This window comes from Saccoglossus kowalevskii, chromosome 16, assembly GCF_978046115.1.
Source record: "Saccoglossus kowalevskii chromosome 16, keSacKowa6.1, whole genome shotgun sequence".
Classification (NCBI taxonomy): domain Eukaryota; kingdom Metazoa; phylum Hemichordata; class Enteropneusta; family Harrimaniidae; genus Saccoglossus; species Saccoglossus kowalevskii.
Window position 1 is genome coordinate 26,800,212 of NC_140656.1, and position 21,937 is coordinate 26,822,148.

The 21,937-nt window shown below is 36.5% G+C and overlaps 2 protein-coding genes across 2 annotated transcripts; one reads left to right on the plus strand and one right to left on the minus strand.

Annotated features, from left to right (window-relative positions):
• The first annotated feature begins 1,489 nt into the window (after positions 1 to 1,489).
• Positions 1,490 to 17,117, plus strand: LOC144359188 (GTP-binding nuclear protein ran-1-like). Its single transcript, XM_078012394.2, has 6 exons — positions 1,490 to 1,856; positions 3,120 to 3,204; positions 13,819 to 13,944; positions 14,476 to 14,663; positions 14,902 to 15,072; positions 15,871 to 17,117. Exons 1-6 carry the CDS (start codon positions 1,809 to 1,811, stop codon positions 15,916 to 15,918), a joined length of 666 nt encoding a protein of 221 aa, XP_077868520.1. The 5' UTR covers positions 1,490 to 1,808; the 3' UTR covers positions 15,919 to 17,117.
• On the minus strand, positions 16,377 to 21,673 carry LOC100374435 (18S rRNA (guanine-N(7))-methyltransferase-like). Its single transcript, XM_002738418.3, has 10 exons — positions 21,620 to 21,673; positions 21,488 to 21,525; positions 20,520 to 20,615; positions 19,312 to 19,394; positions 18,872 to 18,968; positions 18,653 to 18,749; positions 17,844 to 17,980; positions 17,665 to 17,719; positions 17,119 to 17,267; positions 16,377 to 16,528 (listed from the first exon to the last, which is right to left on the minus strand). Exons 1-10 carry the CDS (start codon positions 21,662 to 21,664, stop codon positions 16,474 to 16,476), a joined length of 852 nt encoding a protein of 283 aa, XP_002738464.1. The 5' UTR covers positions 21,665 to 21,673; the 3' UTR covers positions 16,377 to 16,473.
• Positions 21,674 to 21,937: the final 264 nt, after the last annotated feature.

Genomic DNA, 21,937 nt, shown 5'->3' on the forward strand with positions numbered 1-21,937 from the left:
CTAGCTTATTAGAATAGGGACGGTACCTGATATCTAGGTACCAGACAGATGTCTAAATATTGGTTGAGATTGCGCAATATGCCTGAAATAAATGAAGCATACAGATTGGCAATCAATATGGATAACTCAGGCAGGCAAAATTGGGTTTATTGTATTAAAAAAATTCTCAAAGATATTACCGTAATATGGAACATGAGTGGGAAAATAGAAGTAATGAAAACAAATACCTGATAAATAATATAACTACAGCACTCGAAACAAACTAGAAATAAACTAGAAAATCTCTAAACAATGACAAAGGTATTAACAACTGAAATAGACCTTAAGACACTTTTAAGATCTATGCTTAAAGAAAATTAAACTGAATTTGGACTTGAAAATTATCTACTGACAGTAATTCAGCACATGTTTTACAAATTGAAATGGGCAAATACCATAAAATTAAAATTACTGGAAGAAGCTGTCCTGTATGCGTTACTAATGATATTGAAGATGAGGAGCATTTTTTGTTAAAATAGCTATACAAACATGAAAGATAGATCTTTCTCAACACAATTAGACAGTGTTCTGAGGAAAACCCTGATGCAAGCTTCATCAACATACTATGCACAAAGAATGCGGTCATGCTAAAATGTCTACCAATTTACATGTATGAATGTTTCAACCTAAGAGAAAGCAAATTAAAAAAAAAACGGCTGCCTCACAGATATCTAATCCTTATATTTACTTTATAAATATGCATTTGTAACCGATTTTGGGCAAGTTTGTTGCTTCTTTTTTTTTTCTTCTGATTGTTTTTGTAATGGAATGACAACCATGATTTATTGTACTTTGATCTATGTCCATTTTTAGGATACGAATTCAATATAGACTATTATTATTATTATTATTACAAAATGTGCACTCCTGTTTTTTAGGGCAAAATAATGCACACAGAGGAAACTAAAGCGAGTTTATCATTGAAAAAAAATAGCACAAAACTAAAAAGGGAACAAAAATATTTTTGCCATCGCCCATGGAGTTTCCAATGGTCTACTCCTTACCCAACATTTTTCAGAATTTTAAAGAATAATGTTCGATCAGGACAATGCCCTTTGTTGTGCGATTTTTTCTCTTTATATTTTCTAACAAGCCCATTCCCAGTTTCCGAAATTAGCAACGTTTAATCAGCGACGTTACTAGACTGGCACAGTCGGAATTTCTTTTTTGTTTTACAAAAAGAAATAATTAATTGTTTAAAGTACTTTTAAAAATACTAAATTGACAATTTATTATTATTATTTTTTTTTTTTTTTGTAAAACAAAAAAGAAGTCCCGACTTTGCCAGTCAACGACGTTACGTTCCTTTCCTAATTTACTTATGTTTCTAAATCTGGGGTAAGATCGCCATTCATCACGTTGTCAACCACTGGCTAGCGCTCAATCTACGGTGTCAACATTGCTCTTTGTTGTTGTTTTTTTTGCACGACTTGTACGACAGCAGCGAACCACTTTCGCCAACTAGTCACTACACACGCACCCAAAAGGTAAACAAGTGTAGGCGACGACGGCCTTCAATATACTAGTAGCCTTTCAGCATGTTCAGTGATCCCCCACGTTTCAGATGTAAATCTACAGACACAGCAGACGTGTCATAAAAATCGATTTGAAACATCGGGAACTGGTTCAAACCATACATACGAACACGGCCTGGCCTGCATACGATCAACACCGGTTAACGCCGGTTTTTCTTGAACTGGACCACATATACATATCTACCGTACACCGAGTAACAGCTCAATACAAACTCTCCAAGAATTACCATCATCATGAGTTCCGAAATCCAGCCAGTCACAGGACCAGCGGCCACATTAAAGGTAGGTAAATCTCAACAATTTTCGTGATTCGAGAGTCCACAAAATATCCTGACTTTTAGTTTGACTCGTGTGAATATTTCATATGTGAAACTAGCTTTAGAAATAGAATAGAAGCTAGAACCCGAAGTAGCGTTCGTCTTGCAACTACTCATATCGCTGGGTTTCGACCGATTGTTTTTTTTTCTTAGTAGTAAACGTAATACCAAAATGACTTGTGAAGATGCACACGCAAATACCTTGTCCCATCTTCGTTGTTTAATCAGTGCCATATCTGCCAACAGTGTCATTGAACTGCCAGTACCAGTGATTTCTGGTTTCAACTGACGACTTTTATGCAAAACATGTTGTTATAAAGCGACCCCAACGTCCACTACTGTATTAGTTCCCTGTGTACACTTGAATAGACGGCTTTTCGCATGCCGTTTTGGGGTGTAACGTAAACTTGCACGCGTGATATTGTGCTTCTAGGCACGGGCGGACTTTATTTCTATACTAGTATATAACCCAAGCCTATCCCCCTTAACCATAAATCCTGTTGCAAGCGCCCATGCTTCTAGGTGTACCAATTGACGTAACAAAAATAAAATTCTTTTCTATCGACTATCAGTCTATTTGGGTTTGAACTAGCTCTGAGTACAGTCCTGTAGGTTGGCCTTCTTCCGCTGATCATTCGGTCCCCACATTCGGTCCCCACACCGAATGATCAGCGGAAGAAAGCCAACCTACAGGACTGTACTCAGGGCTAGGTTTGAACCTGTTTGAAGGCCAATAAAAAGAATATATTAAATACTACTGATATATTCGGATTTTCAGCTCACAAATGTATTGTGTGTCTAGAACTAGTCTGGTCTTCAGTAAGATCTAGCTCCAGACTCGAGCTCAGAAAATTCTTGGGGTTGACTATTAGAAACACTGGGATTATGTTTCACAGAAAAGAATCTTGTCTGATTTTTTTTATATGAATTGCATTATAAACAGGAGGGATTGAACTACTGTAAAATACTTAATTTTAGCGGGAATTAATTTTCGCTAAAAAGACATTTTGGGTGTTTTGAAGGGAATTTATTTTTACTGATTTTTGGTGAGTCGAATGTAAAATAAAGGAAAACAAGCATATTCGCTGGATTTTATTTTCACTGAATTACTCCTTCAGCGAAAATATCGAAATAAAGTATTCCACAGTTACTGTGATTCAGCCTTGCCCACACTAAACTGGAATTATTAATGGAAAGTCCCTCAACACTCTTGATTGTCTCATTTCAGATGGTGGTGGTTGGTGATGGAGGTACCGGTAAAACTACGTTTGTGAAGCGACATCTAACTGGAGAATTCGAAAAACGATACATAGGTATGTAAGGGGTTGGTCAATATAAACGCTGGTAAGATGGTAAAAAAAATGCATTCACTTAGTTTTGAGCCTGATTTGTATTTCCAGCTTTCCGTTGGTGTACCATTTACTTTGTTGCATATATTTATTTTCTGAATATTATTCCTTTTTATTGAATTTCTAGCAAAGTGTACTACATAATTGTTATTACTACCTTATACTAAAATATGTTTGGATATTTAGAGTGTATCACCAAGAGCTTTACTTTAAAGTGACAAGTCTACAAGAGTTTCGTATACTGGAGATGTGATTTATTCAAGCAACAGTGCAGGTCTGCTTAACACTATACAGCGAACGATCCGTAATGTAAGACCAAGCACATTCATGAACATCGTATTCACAATCTTAAGCTCCGTAAAAACTGAAAAATACAGATAAATTCAAATAACAATAACGTAGCAACACAATTACATTTATAGTAACGATATGCTAGGTATGTCGAATAATAGTAACAAATGATCGTTTTTCCGATCTACTCAAAACATCTAAAATACTTGATAACAAGATAAATCTTGAACAAAAAGAAGGCAAAAATAGTGTAAATGCAACGGATACATTATGAGCACATAGTTACCTCATTGGCGACCTGTAAAGCCTTGGGATAATCGAAAGTATCCGAAATTCACAGTGACATAACAGAAAACAGCTTTCATGTCTAGTATGTATCAACAAACGGCAAAAAGGCGAATGGATACAATAGGGCAAGTCACTTAGAAAGATCAAATAAGTAATGAGTAAAAGTATTCAAAATACAACACAAAATAATTATTACTATCAATAAAAGACCCCAAACACAACAAGGAGTCTACAAATGCATAAAATTCATGAAACAAAAAGGAACTATTTTCTATGCGTAATGGCACACCACCGCGAAGGTGAAGCTATTCGATCTGTTTGTTTCGTGAGGCTCTTCCAACATTCTAAGAAAGAACATTTCAAATCTGCCAATAGAGGGCGGCAGCCACACTCCCACCCAAAATCATTTATGATTTTCTACAACATGTACCAAAAAACTTACGATAACGAGTGTACTCTATACTGCTCCCACCCATCAGGGCTACATCAGGGGTGGTGGTCTTCAGAATTGTTTTCTACAAGTAGAACAAGTTTATGGATAGGTCTCTCTAGAATAGAGCAATTAGTTGTTCTCTTACCTCGTTTGGTTAAGTTTGGGTCACCCATAAGAATCTTGACCCGTCGTACAAGTCCATCTTTGTCATTAATGGTTTCTATTACCTTTGCTAATCTCCAATGAGATCTAATGGTGTCTTCTTCTTGAAGAAGTACAATGTCACCTACCTGTATGTTTCTTTTCGTCTTTTGCCATTTCTGCCTGGACTGGAGATTTATCAAATACTCCTTTCGCCATCTTGTCCAGAATAAATTGCTTAGGTACTGAACTGTGCGCCATCGTTTACGAGCATATAGATCCTCTTTCACAAAATTACCTGGAGGTGGTGCAACAACATCAGATTTCATTGTCAGGAGCTGATTAGGAGAAAGTGGAGTCGGTCCCATAGGATCATTCAAGTGCTCTGTTGTCAAAGGCCGGCTATTGACAATGGCCATAGATTCATATAAGAATGTTCTGAGAGACGAAGTATTCAGCCTGGCTTTAGCTTGCTCAAGGATTCCTGCAAGCACGTTCCTTACTGACCTAATCTGGCGTTCCCAGACACCTCCCATGTGGCTAGAGGCTGGAGAATTGAATATGAACTCACATTTAACACTCTGCAATGTGTCTTGGATTGTGTCTTTATCTAGTGCCTGCATTTCACGATAAAGCTCATTTTTGGCACCAATGAAGTTAGATCCCCTGTCACATCGTATATGTCTTACAGGACCTCTGATAGCAATGAATGAACGTAAGCTATTAATGAATGCATCAGTAGACATTTCTTCTATAGTTTCTATGTGAACAGCACAAAGGGCCAAACAAGTAAAAATTACACCATATCGTTTCACTTTACATCGACGTTCCTTAATGATGAATGGGCCGAAACAATCCATTCCACAGTATGTGAATGGTGGAGCTGGCTCTAAACGATCCTTGGGAAGATCTGCCATTCTTTGTGTGTTGGCCTTTCCTCTAAGTTTTCGACACAGGACACATCTGAATATGTACGATGCAACTGCTGAACTACAGTTCAGAATCCAAAATCAACTTGATCTTAGACTATTCACGGTCATTCCTCTGCCTTGGTGAGCCACCTTTCTATGACACCATCCAATAATCATAGACGACACATGATTCTTCTTAGGAAGAATAATGGGATGTTTAACATGGTCAGGCATGGTTGATCTCTTCAATCGTCCACCTACTCTCAGTACTTGTTGATCGTCTAAATAAGGACTTAATGAAATTAGACAGCTGTTTCTTTTCACAGATAATACATCGTTTGAATTGGCATGACGATTTAAGTCTTCTATTTCTTCAGCGAATGCATCTTGTTGTGCCCACTTTATGATGGTCATCACTGCTTTCTGTCTAGCTTCTTGTGGTGAAATAGTAGTCTGCCTAAGCTTCCTGGAAATGTGTTGATGTAATACAGCAATTGCAGTCACTGCTTTGGACCAGTCTGAGAAGCACTCCAAATGATGCAGCATTGATGAAGTAACTACGGTAGTAGCCAACACCTTTGCAGTTTTCAGTTCCGGATCATCTTCTTGTAGATCTATGTTCATATTGCCAAAAGATGGTAGTTCTTCATTCCATAAAAAGGCTGGACCGGTGAACCAGTTTGACTTCTGCAAGCCTGCCACATCTAGGCCACGGGATGCATGATCTGCAGGGTTTTCTGCACTGGGAATGTAGTGCCATTGCTCAGCTACAGAAGCATCTTTAATTCTCTGTATGCGATTTGCCACATATATATGGAAGCGACGTGCTTCATTTCCAATATAACCAAGTACTACCTTTGAGTCTGTCCAGTAGAAATTGTCTATGTTTTCATAGTCTAATTCTTTGTTTAGGAAGTTGCTGACTTTAATGGAAGTAACTGCAGCTTGAAGTTCCAACCTGGGAACAGTCACTGGTTTCAGAGGAGTGACTCTTGCTTTTCCTAAGACAAGGGAGCAATGTATGTTACTATGAACATCAACTAATCTCAGATAGAAACATTGTCCATATCCTGTAAGACTAGCATCTGAAAAATGGTGCAGCTCAACTTTCTTCAAGTCTTCAAAACCTTCTGGTTTGTAGCATCTCCTGATTTTAAGATCAGCCAACTTAGGAATTTCAGAAAGCCATGATTCCCATTTTGTACTAAGATTATCTGGTAGGGGTTCATCCCATTCCATACCCTTCTTGCACATCTCCTGTAAAATACATTTACCACACAAGACAAGTGGTGCAAGAAATCCAAGTGGATCAAATATCGAAGCCACAGTTGACAGGATACCACGACGTGTAGGGGAATGATTTCTAATGGCTGGTCTGAACTGAAAGGAATCTGATTCTCCACACCATTCAACACCGAGGGCTCTTTCTACTGGTAGGTCACTGGAAGAAAGATCTAAGTCCTTGATGCCTTGTGCTTGCTCTGAGATAGGTATCGATTCCATAATATCCCTGCTATTGGAAACAAATTTGTGCAGACGAAGATTCCCTTCTGCACAAAGATCACGAACATCTTGAATGAGTTTAACAGCTTTAGACACTGATTCAACACTTTGCAGGCCATCATCTACATAAAAATTCCTGTTAACGAAGTAGACTACATCACTACCATACTGTTGATTATCTTTAGCTATACGTTTAAGACCATAATTCGCACACCCCGGTGAAGACACTGCACCAAAGAGATGTACTCTCATCTTGTATACAACTGGGTCAGAATCTATATCGTCATTCTTCCACCAAAGAAATCGAAGAAAATCTCTATCCTGCTCTGCTACTCTGAATCTATGGAACATTCTCTCGATATCACACATGATAGCAATCTTCTCCTTCCGGAAGCGACAAAGAACACCAACAAGAGAATTTATTTGGTCTGGACCTTGCAATAAATGGTCATTTAGGCTTGTTCCTTTGTATCTGGCACTACAGTCAAATACAACACGTATTTTACCAGGTTTTTTGGGGTGGTAGACTCCATGGTGAGGTATGTACCAGACATGTCCAACTTCTTCTTCTTGTTTCTCAACTAATTCTGCATCGCCCGCTGAAATGATGCTCTGCATGAACACTTTATAGTCATTTAAGTACTTAGGATCACTCTTAAATCGACGCCGAAGGTACTGCAAGCGATTCTCTGCCATAATCTTGTTGTCTGGCAATTTAGGTTTATCATGTTTAAACGGGAGTGGCATCGTATAAAGCCCATCATCTCCTTTGTGAATACCATTCTCAATAATCTTCATGAACCGGAAATCTTCCTGAGACATAAACACATCATCAGTTCTGGTTTCATTAAAATCAGATTCAAGTAATTTCACTACATCCAAAGGACTGACAATCTGTTCTTTTGTTGAAGTCTTGAAAGCATAGCAAATCTCTGATGGTGTATACTGCTTTTCATAAGAGTTATGTGCATCCCCAGTACTATTAATGCTGAGTACCAAGTTGTCTGGTATTACCTTGGTAAGTATTCTATGGGAAACACCGAAAATATTTTCACTCTCTTCTGCCTGTGTCATCTGCCCAACTATGCTCCATCCCAGGTCTGTTTCTATGGCGAATGGTTGATTTCCCACTCCTGTGATGCAGTTACGAGGTGCAATGGCTTGGGGACAATCATAACCGATTAATAGACCTACTTCACACTTCTGTATGGGATGTATCCTATGAGCGATTTGGTGGAGATGAGGCCATTTTTCTGTAATCTCAGGAGTTGGTATATGCGATTTGTTGACTGGAATGTACTCTAACGAGTATGCAGTTGGTAGTGTAACCATTACATCAGAATCAAATCCACGAACACTGAGATTGGGATACTTTCTGCAGGGAATAACACGATCACTTGAAGTCATGGTTGTTAAACGAAGACTAACTGGATCTGACTTTGTTTTGAGCTGCTCTGCTGCATGATTCAATACAAATGTAGTATCAGACTGTGTATCAAGTAGTGCATATACTAACATCTCTTCACTAGGATCTTCTTGCTGGAGATCCATACAGGCACAATCATGGATGAAAGTGATTTGTCACGCTTGCGAACTATGCCATGACAACCAGCATCTTTCACATGTATATTGGTCCTTTCTTTGAGATCTTGATCTATTGTTCTGTTGGGTTCCGTAGTTTCACTGTGAGATGATCTTGGTACTTTGGTTATGTTTATTCTTTCTTCACTATGCAAGCTAGTGGGATGTTTCTTACTGCACTTCTTGCATATACTTCGATTTGGACATTTCCTAGACACATGACCAGAATGCAGACAACCAAAACAATAACCACCCTTTTTGATGAAATCTTGTTTCTCTGACATAGTCTTAGCTGTAAAAGTATAGCATTCTTGAATACTATGTCCACCCTTCTTACAGAAAATACAGGACTGGTCATCTTTTTCTGGCTTTGCTATGGTTGATAGAGTGCGACCTCCAGGCCTGCCGTTTCTGGGTGTGTAGCGTTGAGATGTATCTCTGTCTTTCTGCAGGGTAGATTTCAGAGATTCCACAGAAGTGCACGGGTCACATGCAATTTCTGCTTCCTCCTGCAGGAAAGAAACAAATGATTTAAATGAGGGGTATATACCTGTGCATTTCTTTGTCTTTGCAACAATACGACTCCATCTATTTATAAGCCAATCTGGTAGTTTCTGAAGCATTTTTCTATTTTCTCGAACATCATTTAACACTTCCATACCTGTTGTGACTCTCATGGCTATGAGACACTGCTTTAGAAAGTCAGCAAACCGTCGCAAGGCTTTGGAATCTTTGCCAGAAATCTTTGGCCATGAGTCAATCTTATCTCTGAAGGCCTCGGTCAATGTGAAAGAATTTCCATATCTTTCTTCAAGAGTGGCTTTGGCTTCATCATATGCACTTTCACTTCTGAGTAGAAAGCATCCCTCTACCGCTTCTCTGGCAGAGCCACCTAAGTACCTTTTCAGGTAATAAATCCTTTCAACAGGCGGGATACCACGTGATTCGATTAAAGTAGAAAATGAAGTAATCCAATCTGGATATGCTAATGGGTCTCCTGTGAATACCAACGGTTCTGGTGCTGGTAGTCGACTCAGTGACACTGATGCTTTCAAGCTCTCAGTCAGTGCTCTAAGGTCATTCTGCGCTGTAGTTGGGCAATACTCCTGAGATAATACTGGTTGGCATTTGTGTTTATCATTATTTGATTGTTCAACTACAGGAGGGCTATGTGGCTCCATTATCACCATTGGTGTTCCTGTACTATGTGTATCTACCATCGCAGGTGGCATTAACTTGGGTTCTCTTTTAACTGGAAAATTTTCAAATAAATCTTCCCTTTCATATACAGCTAACTTGGCCTTTTCAATACGAAGCTCTATTACTACTTTTTGTCTATCGAGCTCTCTTAACCTGCGCTGCATTTCTGCTTCAGCTGCAACCCTTCGCTTACTCTCCTCAAGCTCTAGTACCTTTAACTCCTCCTCTTGAATAGCCTCTTCTTCTCTGGCTTCCAACTCAGCTTGAAGGGCAGCTGCTTTAACAGCGGAAGCCCTGCGTAATGATGATGAATTTGTTTCTTTTGAGTGCTTAGAAGACCGTGAGCAATGTGAAATGACTGATTTAGAACTAGATGACCACAGAGAACCAATGGACACCATACTCGAAATTTCAGCCCGTTTTATTACACGTTGTGCACGAAGAACTGTCTGATCCACATAGGCATTTACTCGATCAATGGCCATCAAAATATCTTTTCGTGGAGTGCTTGACAGATCTCTAATTTGATTATGTATTTTAATAATTTTATTGCGCTCTTCCTCTATCACGTCAATCAGTGTGTTGAGCGATTCAATTGATTCATCCATCAATCGCTCACGATGCGGAACACGCGACAACAGCCGATCATGGGTTTGCCGAAATAAATTTTCAAGATCTTGTAACTTACCTTCTCTCGCCTTCTCAGTGAGCTTAGGTACTCTCTCTGATCTACGTAAACTTAATAAAGACTCAGATTCAGTCTTACCTTTACTATTAGCCTGATCTGTACCAACCAACACTGCCTCTTCTCGCTTACCTTCAATATCCGACGTTGAGGGCACTGTATCACAATCCATTGTCACGATAACACACGTCAACGTTTTTGTGATTGTCACAAATGAAAATGGAAGGAGTGTGTAAAACTACCTACACTCTTAAAAAAAAAATGTCCGTGTCAATAAGCTCAGAGAAAGTCTCACAACCACAAACAGGTAAATCTAAACAATGTGAAAACTACAAGATTAAACAATGCAGACTCATAGTTGTGCAGCAGGGAGTATGACAGCAGTAAATACATGTGTGAAAAATTATGCCACTGTGACAAAATTAGGATAAATTATTGGCGAGGTTCAATATGTGCACAAATGTAACCGTACATACAGCAACCATTAAAAAGCATGCAAACAAATAAATAAAATATCAAATATAAATTCAATCAGAATGGATTATATAGTGTTCGAATTAAATGTTCAGTTTTTCGCACAACACTGTCAGCTATTGTATGTATGTTCTTTATGGAATGTTCAGGCAATTACCAGCTTTCCAACATCGGTCTTGAATTCATCTGCTCTTGACAACTTCAGCTTAATGTTGACTTGAACAGCAGTAATGCACAGCACCAGTGAATAACTACAGTGGGGTTTCCTGGAAAGGCATCAAACGTCTTCAACACAGCTTGGAGACACGCCACAAAGATCTGAGTTTTAACTGTATCACCAAGAGCTTTACTTTAAAGTGACAAGTCTACAAGAGTTTCGTATACTGGAGATGTGATTTATTCAAGCAACAGTGCAGGTCTGCTTAACACTATACAGCGAACGATCCGTAATGTAAGACCAAGCACATTCATGAACATCGTATTCACAATCTTAAGCTCCGTAAAAACTGAAAAATACAGATAAATTCAAATAACAATAACGTAGCAACACAATTACATTTATAGTAACGATATGCTAAGAATGTCGAATAATAGTAACAAATGATCGTTTTTCCGATCTACTCAAAACATCTAAAATACTTGATAACAAGATAAATCTTGAACAAAAAGAAGGCAAAAATAGTGTAAATGCAACGGATACATTATGAGCACATAGTTACCTCATTGGCGACCTGTAAAGCCTTGGGATAATCGAAAGTATCCGAAATTCACAGTGACATAACAGAAAACAGCTTTCATGTCTAGTATGTATCAACAAACGGCAAAAAGGCGAATGGATACAATAGGGCAAGTCACTTAGAAAGATCAAATAAGTAATGAGTAAAAGTATTCAAAATACAACACAAAATAATTATTACTATCAATAAAAGACCCCAAACACAACAAGGAGTCTACAAATGCATAACATTCATGAAACAAAAAAGAACTATTTTCTATGCGTAATGGCACACCACCGCGAAGGTGAAGCTATTCGATCTGTTTGTTTCACGAGGCTCTTCCAACATTCTAAGAAAGAACATTTCAAATCTGCCAATAGAGGGCGGCAGCCACATAGAGTACTAACAAATTGCCGGTCCCGTTAGACTTAAAATACACCACGAATATTCACTTTTAAGATATAATTTTTGGTATGTGTTGGTTCTTGGATATTTCATCTTCGTCGTCCTGTACTTAGTTTAGTAATTCAAACTTTCCAGTTTGTGTAAAAAGGGAGAGTTTCGCGGTTTCGACATAGAAAATGCCCTTGCTTCATTATTTGCAGAGGGAAGGCCGCTTAGGTATGAGCTCTGTAACTTGTAGCACATGAACCTAAAAACGTTAGGTAATCAAACAAAAATGACGTTGTACTAAAGTCCAAAAAGTACGTTCAAGGTCTTCATTTTTTCGTAGCATAAAAACGATTTGTTCCCTCTCTAATTGTGACACTCTCAAATCAACTGATTTCCATTTCCCTCAAGAGTCAACAATGGTATATGCCCCCATTATACGCCAGGACTCGAAAAAGTCTTTTTTGTTTTACTGTTCATTTGCCTTCAATTACGTTTCAGTGGCTGTCACTGAGTCATGCAGATAACATTTTGGTTCAAATTCACATAGCTATCGCAGAGTAAATTCGGAAAATCTTTCAACTAAACCGGAATGCTTTTGGCCTTTGTAGTGTCATATTGAACTACAACATTCAAACATTAGACGGGGAAATTCACTGCATTAAATTGCGTTTGCCATGCTAGGCAATCAAAACATTTTTTTGCAATAAAGTATGTTCAAGATCTGCACTTTCTCATAGCATAAACACGGGGTTTACCCTTGCTTACTAAAATTAAAATATGATTGGGGTCTCAGTCACTGTAACTATTGCTGCGGTAAGTAGTCTTTCACTTCTTGGTTATATTAATTGTCGTCCCAAATTTTGCTTCCCTGGCGCCTCTAATCAGTCTAATAAATAAGCTATATTACCGCTGGGCTTAATCAATAATATATCACCCCAAGAACGGATGATTGGGCGATTGCAGCACATTAGTGATACAGTGACCCCTCGCTAAATCGCGGGTGTTTGGATCCAAGCGAAAAACGTGACATATCGGGGTTTGTGAGGGGCAGATCAATAATTTGAAAACGGATAAATAGCACATACACAAAAATGTGTTCGTAGTAAGTTTTCTTTATTGAAAAATATCATAGTTTCCATGCCCACATGAGTTCAACCCATTGTAGTGAATTTTATAGAGCTATATCAAAGGACCGGCCAAGAAGTATGTAAAGTCACGATTTGACGCCCCATCAACACCTTAGTTAGGCGGCTGTATCTCAGTAATAGACGGACAGTAAGTGTGAAGTTGTCTCCTCCAGCCCTTTTACGGTCAATTAAATACAAGATGCAACGAAACATTAGTTCTTTTACTTACTGGGATGTAACTTTCACTTACTTCTGTTACATCCCAGTTAACGTATTCCAATTTTATAGGTTACAAAATATTTGCAGACTATTGTCAAGTAATATGAAAGGATGCACTAAAACCTAGCTAAGATATATTACATCCCAGTTAACATATATGCATTTTTACTACCATAAAAATATTAAGTTACACAGGTAGGGAATATGTCTCATGGCATGGAAAAATAATGCTTTCTGTTGTCCAGATTATATGATAAATATTTTGAGTGTGTATGTATTAAAATATGCAATCATAGTACACATACAAAGTAAACAGAATTATGTGAATTTGCATTGGTGGTGGGAATTCCCATGCCAGTTTATAAAATCGTGAACAAATATTTTCGTAAATAACACTAATTCTCATTATTGTGTATCATTTATGCATATAATTACATATCTTGTATACTTTTTATCATTTTAATTCTACATGGTATTCCCAGATTAACACCGGTTGTTAATGGCACATACATTAGATTCTCAACTCCGATGAAAAGACAAGTTTCTGCCAAACATCGCGAAAGCCAATCATTGGGAAGCTACTAGTCATTTTTAAAAAATGATTCATCTTTTGCAGCAACAATCGGTGCAGAGGTTCACATGATGAACTTTTACACAACACGTGGATTAATTCGTTTCAATGTCTGGGACACTGCTGGGCAGGAAAAGTTTGGTGCACTTCGAGATGGTTATTATATTGGTGGTAAGTCTTGCACATTCTATGTTGTTTGGTGTTACCATAGGCAGCAACATAGCATTTGTAGTGTTTCCATAGTGACATACATGTTGTGCGCTGTTGTAATACTGTATTAATGTCCAGATTGTCATGGAAATGGTATGTTTATAGGACGTGTTGCCATGGATATTACATACTATGTTTAGTATTGTTGTCATGAATCATACTAAAGGTCACATACTGTGAATATGCTTCCATATGATCACATGCTTTGTTGAGTAGTGTTGTCATGGGTCACATGCTGTGTTGAATATTGTTGTCGTAGCTATGTCACACATGTTCAGTAATGGTGCCATAGGTAACACGTATGTTAAGTGGCAGTGTTTTTGTTGTCAATTTGTACAAAATGTCTCAATTTTGCTAAATTTTTGTCAAGGCCCCTCCCTTACTTTGATTAAGCATTTGGAAAATATCGCAGAAATTGAATGTGCCAGAAAATTTAAAAAAAAATTTAAAATAATAGTTCTCAAATATATCTTACATACATTCTTCTTTCAGCTCACTGTGCCATCATCATGTTCGATGTAACTTCTAGGGTAACGTACAAAAATGTGCCAAACTGGCATCGAGACTTGGCCCGTGTCTGTGAAAATATACCTATCGTCCTCTGTGGAAATAAAGTTGACGTAAAAGACCGCAAAGTCCATGCTAAGCATATTACGTTTCACAGAAAGAAAAACTTGCAGGTATAACTTTGTTGTTTTAAAATATATGGTAAAAGCATGTTCATTGTTGCCATGGTTACAAAGGAAAGGGATTATATTTGGTAATAACCCCTTGTGCATCTCTGAAGTAACATATACTGACAACATTTTTCACAATAAAAGACAAAACTTTTAAACATAAGGATATGCCAAAAACAGATTAAAATGTATGGTGCAGGCACTTCACCAAGCTTTTAATGTTTTGTTTTTTTATTTGCAGTATTATGACATCAGTGCCAAAAGTAACTACAACTATGAAAAGCCATTTGTCTGGTGTTTAAAAAAACTGGCTGGTGATTCGCATCTAGAGTTGCTTAGTCAGCCTGCTATTACACCTCCCGAAGTTGTTATTGATGAGGCACGACTCCGGCAGTTCGAAAGAGAATCTCAGGTACATGAACATTTTTAGTTGTGGGAAGACGAGGTCGCAATGAGGGCTTGGACATTTCGAGAAACAAATAAAAAAACTCCTACCATAATATATTGTTAGGGATGACCATTAGCAATCATTGATTGAGTTTGAACTCCATTATTTTTTTCAGGATGGCATTGCTGCAAATTGTTTTTAACTTTTCTCTGACAATATATATATTGTTTTTTCTTGAATTTGTCATGGTAGAATTTTGTTTTTCCAATCTACTGATTTCTAATACCCCGATTTAACAAATCATGAAACTGACAAAACGTGCAATTGAAAACGAAACTGAAAATAGTCAGCCATTTTGAATTAGAACTTGACATGATATATAATGTAGGTAATTTCAATCAGTCAAGATAGAAGATATGGCTCTAGAACAGCAATTGTTCAACAAAAAATGACCATGAGTCATCCATTGACAGCCTTCCTGAATTAAATTGTGAAACAGATAGTACCAGTATGAAGTGCACAAGAACTTGTCTACAAAGATGGCCACTTTGTTTGGTACAATTGTCTTGGTTACCTGACATCAGTGAACACACTCATTTTGTAGCAAATAAAAAGTTGTCATACACTTCCCGTTTTGATCCATTTTCTTCCTGATCAGATCCATTTTCTTCCTGACCCGAACCATTTTCCTCCTGAGCCAATCCATTATTTCCAGACCCCTATCATTTTCTTCTTTATCTGATCTATTTTCTGACCCTTTTTCTTTCTGACCTGATCCATTTGCTCCTTGATCTGATCCATCATTTTTTGTTTCACTTCCAGGAAGCTGCACTGTTAGAACTACCTCCAGACGACGACGACTACTATTAACAAATTTATGTACCTGTTGGTTTGCTAGAAGTTCTCATATTGAAGTAATTTGTAACCCATACAAGAAGATAGAGACATTAAATAAATGAAATGAAATTTTGTGCCAAAAGCTGGTGGTACGGATTCAGCAGAATCTTTAAATTTATGTCAAACCCATCGTCTCTCGAGACAGAAGGATGCCTACCTAATACAAGTATTTATATTTATGTGCAAACTCCTGCAATATTAAAAGTCGCGGCAAAACTATTAAAAAAACGGACCTGACTATCATTCATTATCTTCTGGTCATAATGTACCTTGGCGTGTGGTTCAGTGCTTTAATAGTTTTTGCATCAGAGTTAGAGATTGTATGTTTCGATTGATTGAGAGCAGAGACATTGAAAACTTCCATTAAGTATTCATATGGTTCTTGAAATACCGGTATTGTTTGAACAGATACCCACAGAGTACAACTCATATATACTCATTTATAGATGTTTTATTTAAATATTTTATTGGTTTTTTTTGGTCATACACTATTGACTAAATTTTGTAAATAAGAAGTCGAATGTAAATTTAGAACTTTCCGGTTCTTCTTCTTCCTGTGAACTTGGAATCTGGTCTAACATCCCTGCAAAAAATAAACATGTATTTTATGTTAAAATCACAAATTTTGGTCAACAAATTTGCTTTCTTTCAATTGGTTTAAATTCAAAAAAAAAAAAGATTTTGTTGATCTTGTGACAAAGATTTATCTTCATCACAAACTATCTAATGACTAGTTTTTCATGGGAATGGGATTTCTTTGATTGCAATAATAATATGCATTTAAAGAGTGACCTCTTTTGTTCACCCCTAGATCTAATTTTTGTGAAAGACTGAAATGTATTTGTTGCCCCATACTTCATTTCATTTCTGTTTTTTTTCATTTCTGACAAAATTTCATTCAATTATTTTTGATGGGCAACATTTTTCACCAGCGAGTTGCGGAAATGAATATGCATATTTCTATTGAACTGATACTTTTTCTCCAAATTTGAAGATATCTTTCAGATATATTGAAAGGTATTGGACTCAAACATGTATGGATTTGATGCCAATATTGCAGAATGCAAATATTACAATTTTTCAAATGTCTTCTCATGATATGATTTTCAACACAATTATGTTATATCCACAAACTTTGTAAAAAATGAAATTAAAAAAAAATTTTCTCCTCACCTTCCTTGTCTACGCCTCCTTTCTTTTTTCTCTAAAATCCAGTCTCTAGATTTTTTGACCGATTTTCTTTCTCGTTTCCTTTTTCCATTTCCCCTGGATTCACTGTATGATACTTGACTTGGAAACATTTTTGTATCTGTACCTAAACCCTGTGTAAATAATAATTAAACATTTAAAACTGTGATGGTCAAATGTGATGGGCTTTTTATATCATTATATATTCAATTTTACACATTAGTTGTCTACACGAACAGCATGCAGCACTATCTCTTCTGATGTGAAATGCAATTTTACCAAAACATGCAAGTGTTTTTATTTATTTATTCTTGCCAACAATACTGTACTTATAATCTGATATAATGTATACTATAAGACATGGTAAAGCTGTTAGTTCACTGTCTTATCCGCAACACAGAATTTTTGCTAATTTTCTACTTTTTTTGTTTTTATTTTGTGCACAACTTTTGCGAATTAAAATTCCTGTTTTTAGACAGACATATCACCCCCTTATATCATTATCATTTTGGGCGATAAAAAGCATTTTACCTTTGGCAGCGTTTGTTGAGTTGTTGACCCACCAGCAAACAAACATAAAAACATCCTATAGACAGACAATGGAGATACTGTTATTTTTGTGGTTGTTTTTTTTTTTTCAATCTGTAAAAATGACCAATTGTGTATGTTTTTGTACAATTCAAATAATAATGGATACACATTTAACTTACTTTTTAGCTTTTGTACTATTAGGGTAATCCACCACCAGTCCCCCACCAAATCCTGCTTTCATTGCCTGTGTTGTAATCATTTCTATCTGACTTGAATTCTCAGGATAAAACTGAAAGACTGCCCTGCTGCCCCTTTTCTGAAAGTAAATACAGAACACAATGGAATGAACTAGTTTTCAACAGCATTTATTGGAAGACCACAAAAAACACACCGTACATACCTAAACCTTCTATCTATGTGGTCATTGGTTATTCACACATGACTTTTTTTTTCTTTGCTTTTTTAAATATTTTTTGTGCTAGGTGACATTTCCAGATATTTAAGCCACTACTGTGTTTTTGTTTTTGGTGATTATTACAAGTGTATGTGCGAAGCAGACTCGTAAACCTAATAGTGCATGTATGGAAGACAGGTACTTTTATAATGTTTATGCGGAGAATCAATTACCCACAACCTTCCTAAAAAGGGCATGTTAACCACTGTACAAGCTTTTGCGTAACTTTCACATGTGTATAACTTGAACAGCACCCACCATTAAAGAAATGGTTGCATGGGACTCATGATTGACAGACCAAAGTTCAGAATCTAACATGGATTGAAAAGCAAAAAGGATTGACCCCTATTTTGAGTGAGTGTACCACGAACTGAAACTGAATGAGGGCAACTTTGGGGGAATAGTTACAAAATAGTTACACAGCCCTGTCGCTTAGGCTCAAATACAAAATATGGTTTCTGTGGCAAAGTGAGAAATAACATTTATAAAAATATATATATATATATATAACATATTTAAAAAAAAAAGACTTACCAAAGAGCTATAAAGCGTGCTAAAGAATCTATACAACCTTTTGGGAGGACTGTGGGACTTTTTATCTGCATTGCAAAGCCACTGTAAAGCAGAAATACTGAAAAAAAAATGTAGCATACAGTTATTATCTTACATTAGCTTCACATAAAAATGAGAAATTAGCAATGTCAACATGATACTCAGTTTAATGATCCTCAACAGATGAAAGAATAATTTTACCTCATAGCACCATCAAACGTGCCTGGTCTGAAAAACATTCCTTGTCCCATATCAGACAAAAACACATCACCTTCAACTTCTCTTTCTAATGCAATATCTGAAAAACATCAAAAGTATTTATGCAATCAAAAATTTTGCAGTAGATGAAACTTCATTATCAGATGAAATGTCTAAAAACTCTATCACTTTTAACATCAGAAAATTTGTCTCCCTCTATCAGTCAATTGTAATAGCCTCCATTCTCTCAAAACGCTGCTAAATTTAGCATTTTGATTCAGATTGCAATTTCGTCAAGTTCGGATTCGAGACAACAGATTCATATTCAGTGAAGAAAATATCTACTAGTAGTTTATTTTACAAATATATTTTGATGCATATTTTCATATTATGTTATGTTATGAGTCTCACAACGTTCTCAGAATACCAGGAATTCCACTCACCAAGCATGTGACTACTTATATCTATACCCATCCATATATGACCTTGTTCAGTTAAACTTTCCCCACTAAGACCTGAACCACAACTGTAACAGAAACAACAACAATCGTTACAAAAATAAATGTTAAACATGTTGTGTTAATATGTTTCAGTAATCTAATTCAGTAAACGTAATTCAATTTCTTCATGCCTTCACTTTCATGCAAATTCAATACACTCCAGTAAACGGTGTATATCGACTGAGATACATGTACCATAAATAAAATTATAATACCTAACCCCAATGTTGGTGGCCATTTGATATTACTGTAGAATACTTTATTTTTGCTTGCAATTTATTTTTCGCTATTTTCGCTGAAGGGATGATTTCGTGAAAATAAAATCCAGCGAATATACTTTTTTTTCTATATTTCACATTAAACTCATCAAAAATCAGTGAAAATAAATTCCATACAAAACGCCCAAAAAGCCTTTCCAGCAAAAATAAAGTATTTCACAGTATTTGTTGGACTTTAATACATAATTTCAGCAATAACGGTATGTGATGATAAAAGATTACTAAAAAGAGAACTATGGAAACAGATCAAATGAGAACAGCGTGCACAGATGATCCTAACTGCAACGTACACAACGCATGTAAAATACATTGTTTGTTTACATGAAATTCGAACATGCGACCACCACTCTTTAATCCTTTAGATTATCATATAAAACAAACGCTATATACCGTAATACTTTCTAGTGGTCATATTATTAGTTTTCATTGCAATGTAATAACAATTAGTATTATACATCTGTCACCGTAACGCCATAAGTTACAGCATGCCGTAATTTTGCGATATTTTCATTCTACCATATAAGGAAATGCGAATTGCAAATATGGAATTATTACGTGCATAAGCGTCCTCTAATAATAAAAACAAACATGGCTGCCACCAGGGTTTGACCTGACTCCACACAAAGAAGTTTGTTGATTCTGTTTAAAGTGTTTTGAATTTCGATCGGCATTCCCATGATGTATCCTTGGAAGGAAAAGATGTATATAATAAGGTTATTACGAGGATACCTCAAAGTATGCACTCAGACAGTACGCTGTCGCATCGACCTCCGCTGCGGGTTAGTCGATACTTTCGCTGTACTGTCTGCATATTTTGAGGTATCCTCGTAATAACCTCATATTACTAGTATTATTATTAGTACATCCACTGACCCCAAATCCAGTATAAGACAGGGAGTGTCTTCAGGTAAAGCCAATAACTCGATGGCTCTTTCAGACATCTGTTCTTGAATTTCAATCATACGGGAACTGTGGGAAAAATACAGTGAAATTTTCGAAGTGCTGGTAATGTTTTGGATTCATTCAGAAGATGATGCAGTAATTACAGCAGAATTTTTAACAAAAATGTTGTCTTCAGTGTTCACATGCAATTCTATATTTGATTTCTAACTTTATTACTATCAACACAACAAACCCATTCCTTTCTTTTTTATGAATATTGACACATTTCAATGGCAGTTGAATCAAACCAGCCAATCAACGAAGAAATGAAATTTATAAAATGAAAGAAATGGGTTTGTTGGGTTAGTAAATTTATGAACATTGCATAGTTAACAGTTTGTAGCATTGTAGATGTGTAAATAAATCTGTTGTGTACAACGCGATTCATTTTTTATAATTACAATCCAGACACTTGTCGTCAAAATCGACAACACACACATCAAGCACACACTATTGCTATAACCATATTACTGATAACAATTCAAACCAATGTTTATAAATTTTAAAAATAGACACATTACAGCATTGTATTTTCCCTGATTAAATTGAAAATTTTCACAATTTTCAGCAAAGTCCAATCCTTGATGAATTTGATGACCTTACAAATCATAAACCTCATACTTTTTTAAAGGTCTACTGGTATAGGCTCAATACAGATGGAAACAGCCTATTCAATGTTTCTTCATTTACAGGATTTTTGTTTTCATAATTTCAGTTCATTGATGGCTTAGCACCCCGGCCATTCACTGCCCATAATTCAATATTATCGGAGTAAGTGTACACTAAATACTAGTACTTATCACAAGAGAAGTTTAAATTTCCCCTCTGACGGGAGGAGTTGTGTAATACAACAAGGCACGTGTTTACTGTTTTCATCAGCTGTTGACGTTAATACTCACTTCGACGTGTATTTTCTGGCTTCAACTTCATCGTAGAACTACAAAATTCAGAAGAAAAAACAAGAATTAAACTATCAAAAAGTAAATGTTAAATAATCCACAATATACGATTATAAATCAATTAAAACTTACAATTTCTGGAGGAGCTTGGTGTTCGGGCCTCTTACCGGAAGCCATTTTGATCTTCAAATTATATAGTACAGGGGAGTCCGAGCGGAAAAACACCTTTCTTCGCGTGTCACTGTTTACAACTTATAAACGACCAATTGCACATAAACATGAATGATATAGTTGTTTTATATCACAGCAGACATAGTCGTAAATGATTTTGTTTATACAGATGTAAGCATGATATTATCTTTGTTTTGTTCCCCCTCTTCTATATTGGAATAGTCTATTATTTACTGGAGTAAAATTATAACCACCAATCTATTCGTTCTTTAGCTACGT

Excerpts from the sequence above, each read along its gene's own strand:
- LOC144359188 (XM_078012394.2), top strand. The coding sequence starts at position 1,809 with ATGAGTTCCGAAATCCAGCCAGTCACAGGACCAGCGGCCACATTAAAG. Across the intron at positions 1,857-3,119 it reads GACCAGCGGCCACATTAAAG|ATGGTGGTGGTTGGTGATGG; the intron begins GTAGGTAAATCT and ends GTCTCATTTCAG. Across the intron at positions 3,205-13,818 it reads ATTCGAAAAACGATACATAG|CAACAATCGGTGCAGAGGTT; the intron begins GTATGTAAGGGG and ends CATCTTTTGCAG.
- LOC100374435 (XM_002738418.3), bottom strand. The coding sequence starts at position 21,664 with ATGGCTTCCGGTAAGAGGCCCGAACACCAAGCTCCTCCAGAAATT. Across the intron at positions 17,720-17,843 it reads AATAGTACAAAAGCTAAAAA|GATGTTTTTATGTTTGTTTG; the intron begins GTAAGTTAAATG and ends GTCTGTCTATAG. Across the intron at positions 17,268-17,664 it reads CTCAACAAACGCTGCCAAAG|GGTTTAGGTACAGATACAAA; the intron begins GTAAAATGCTTT and ends TTATTTACACAG.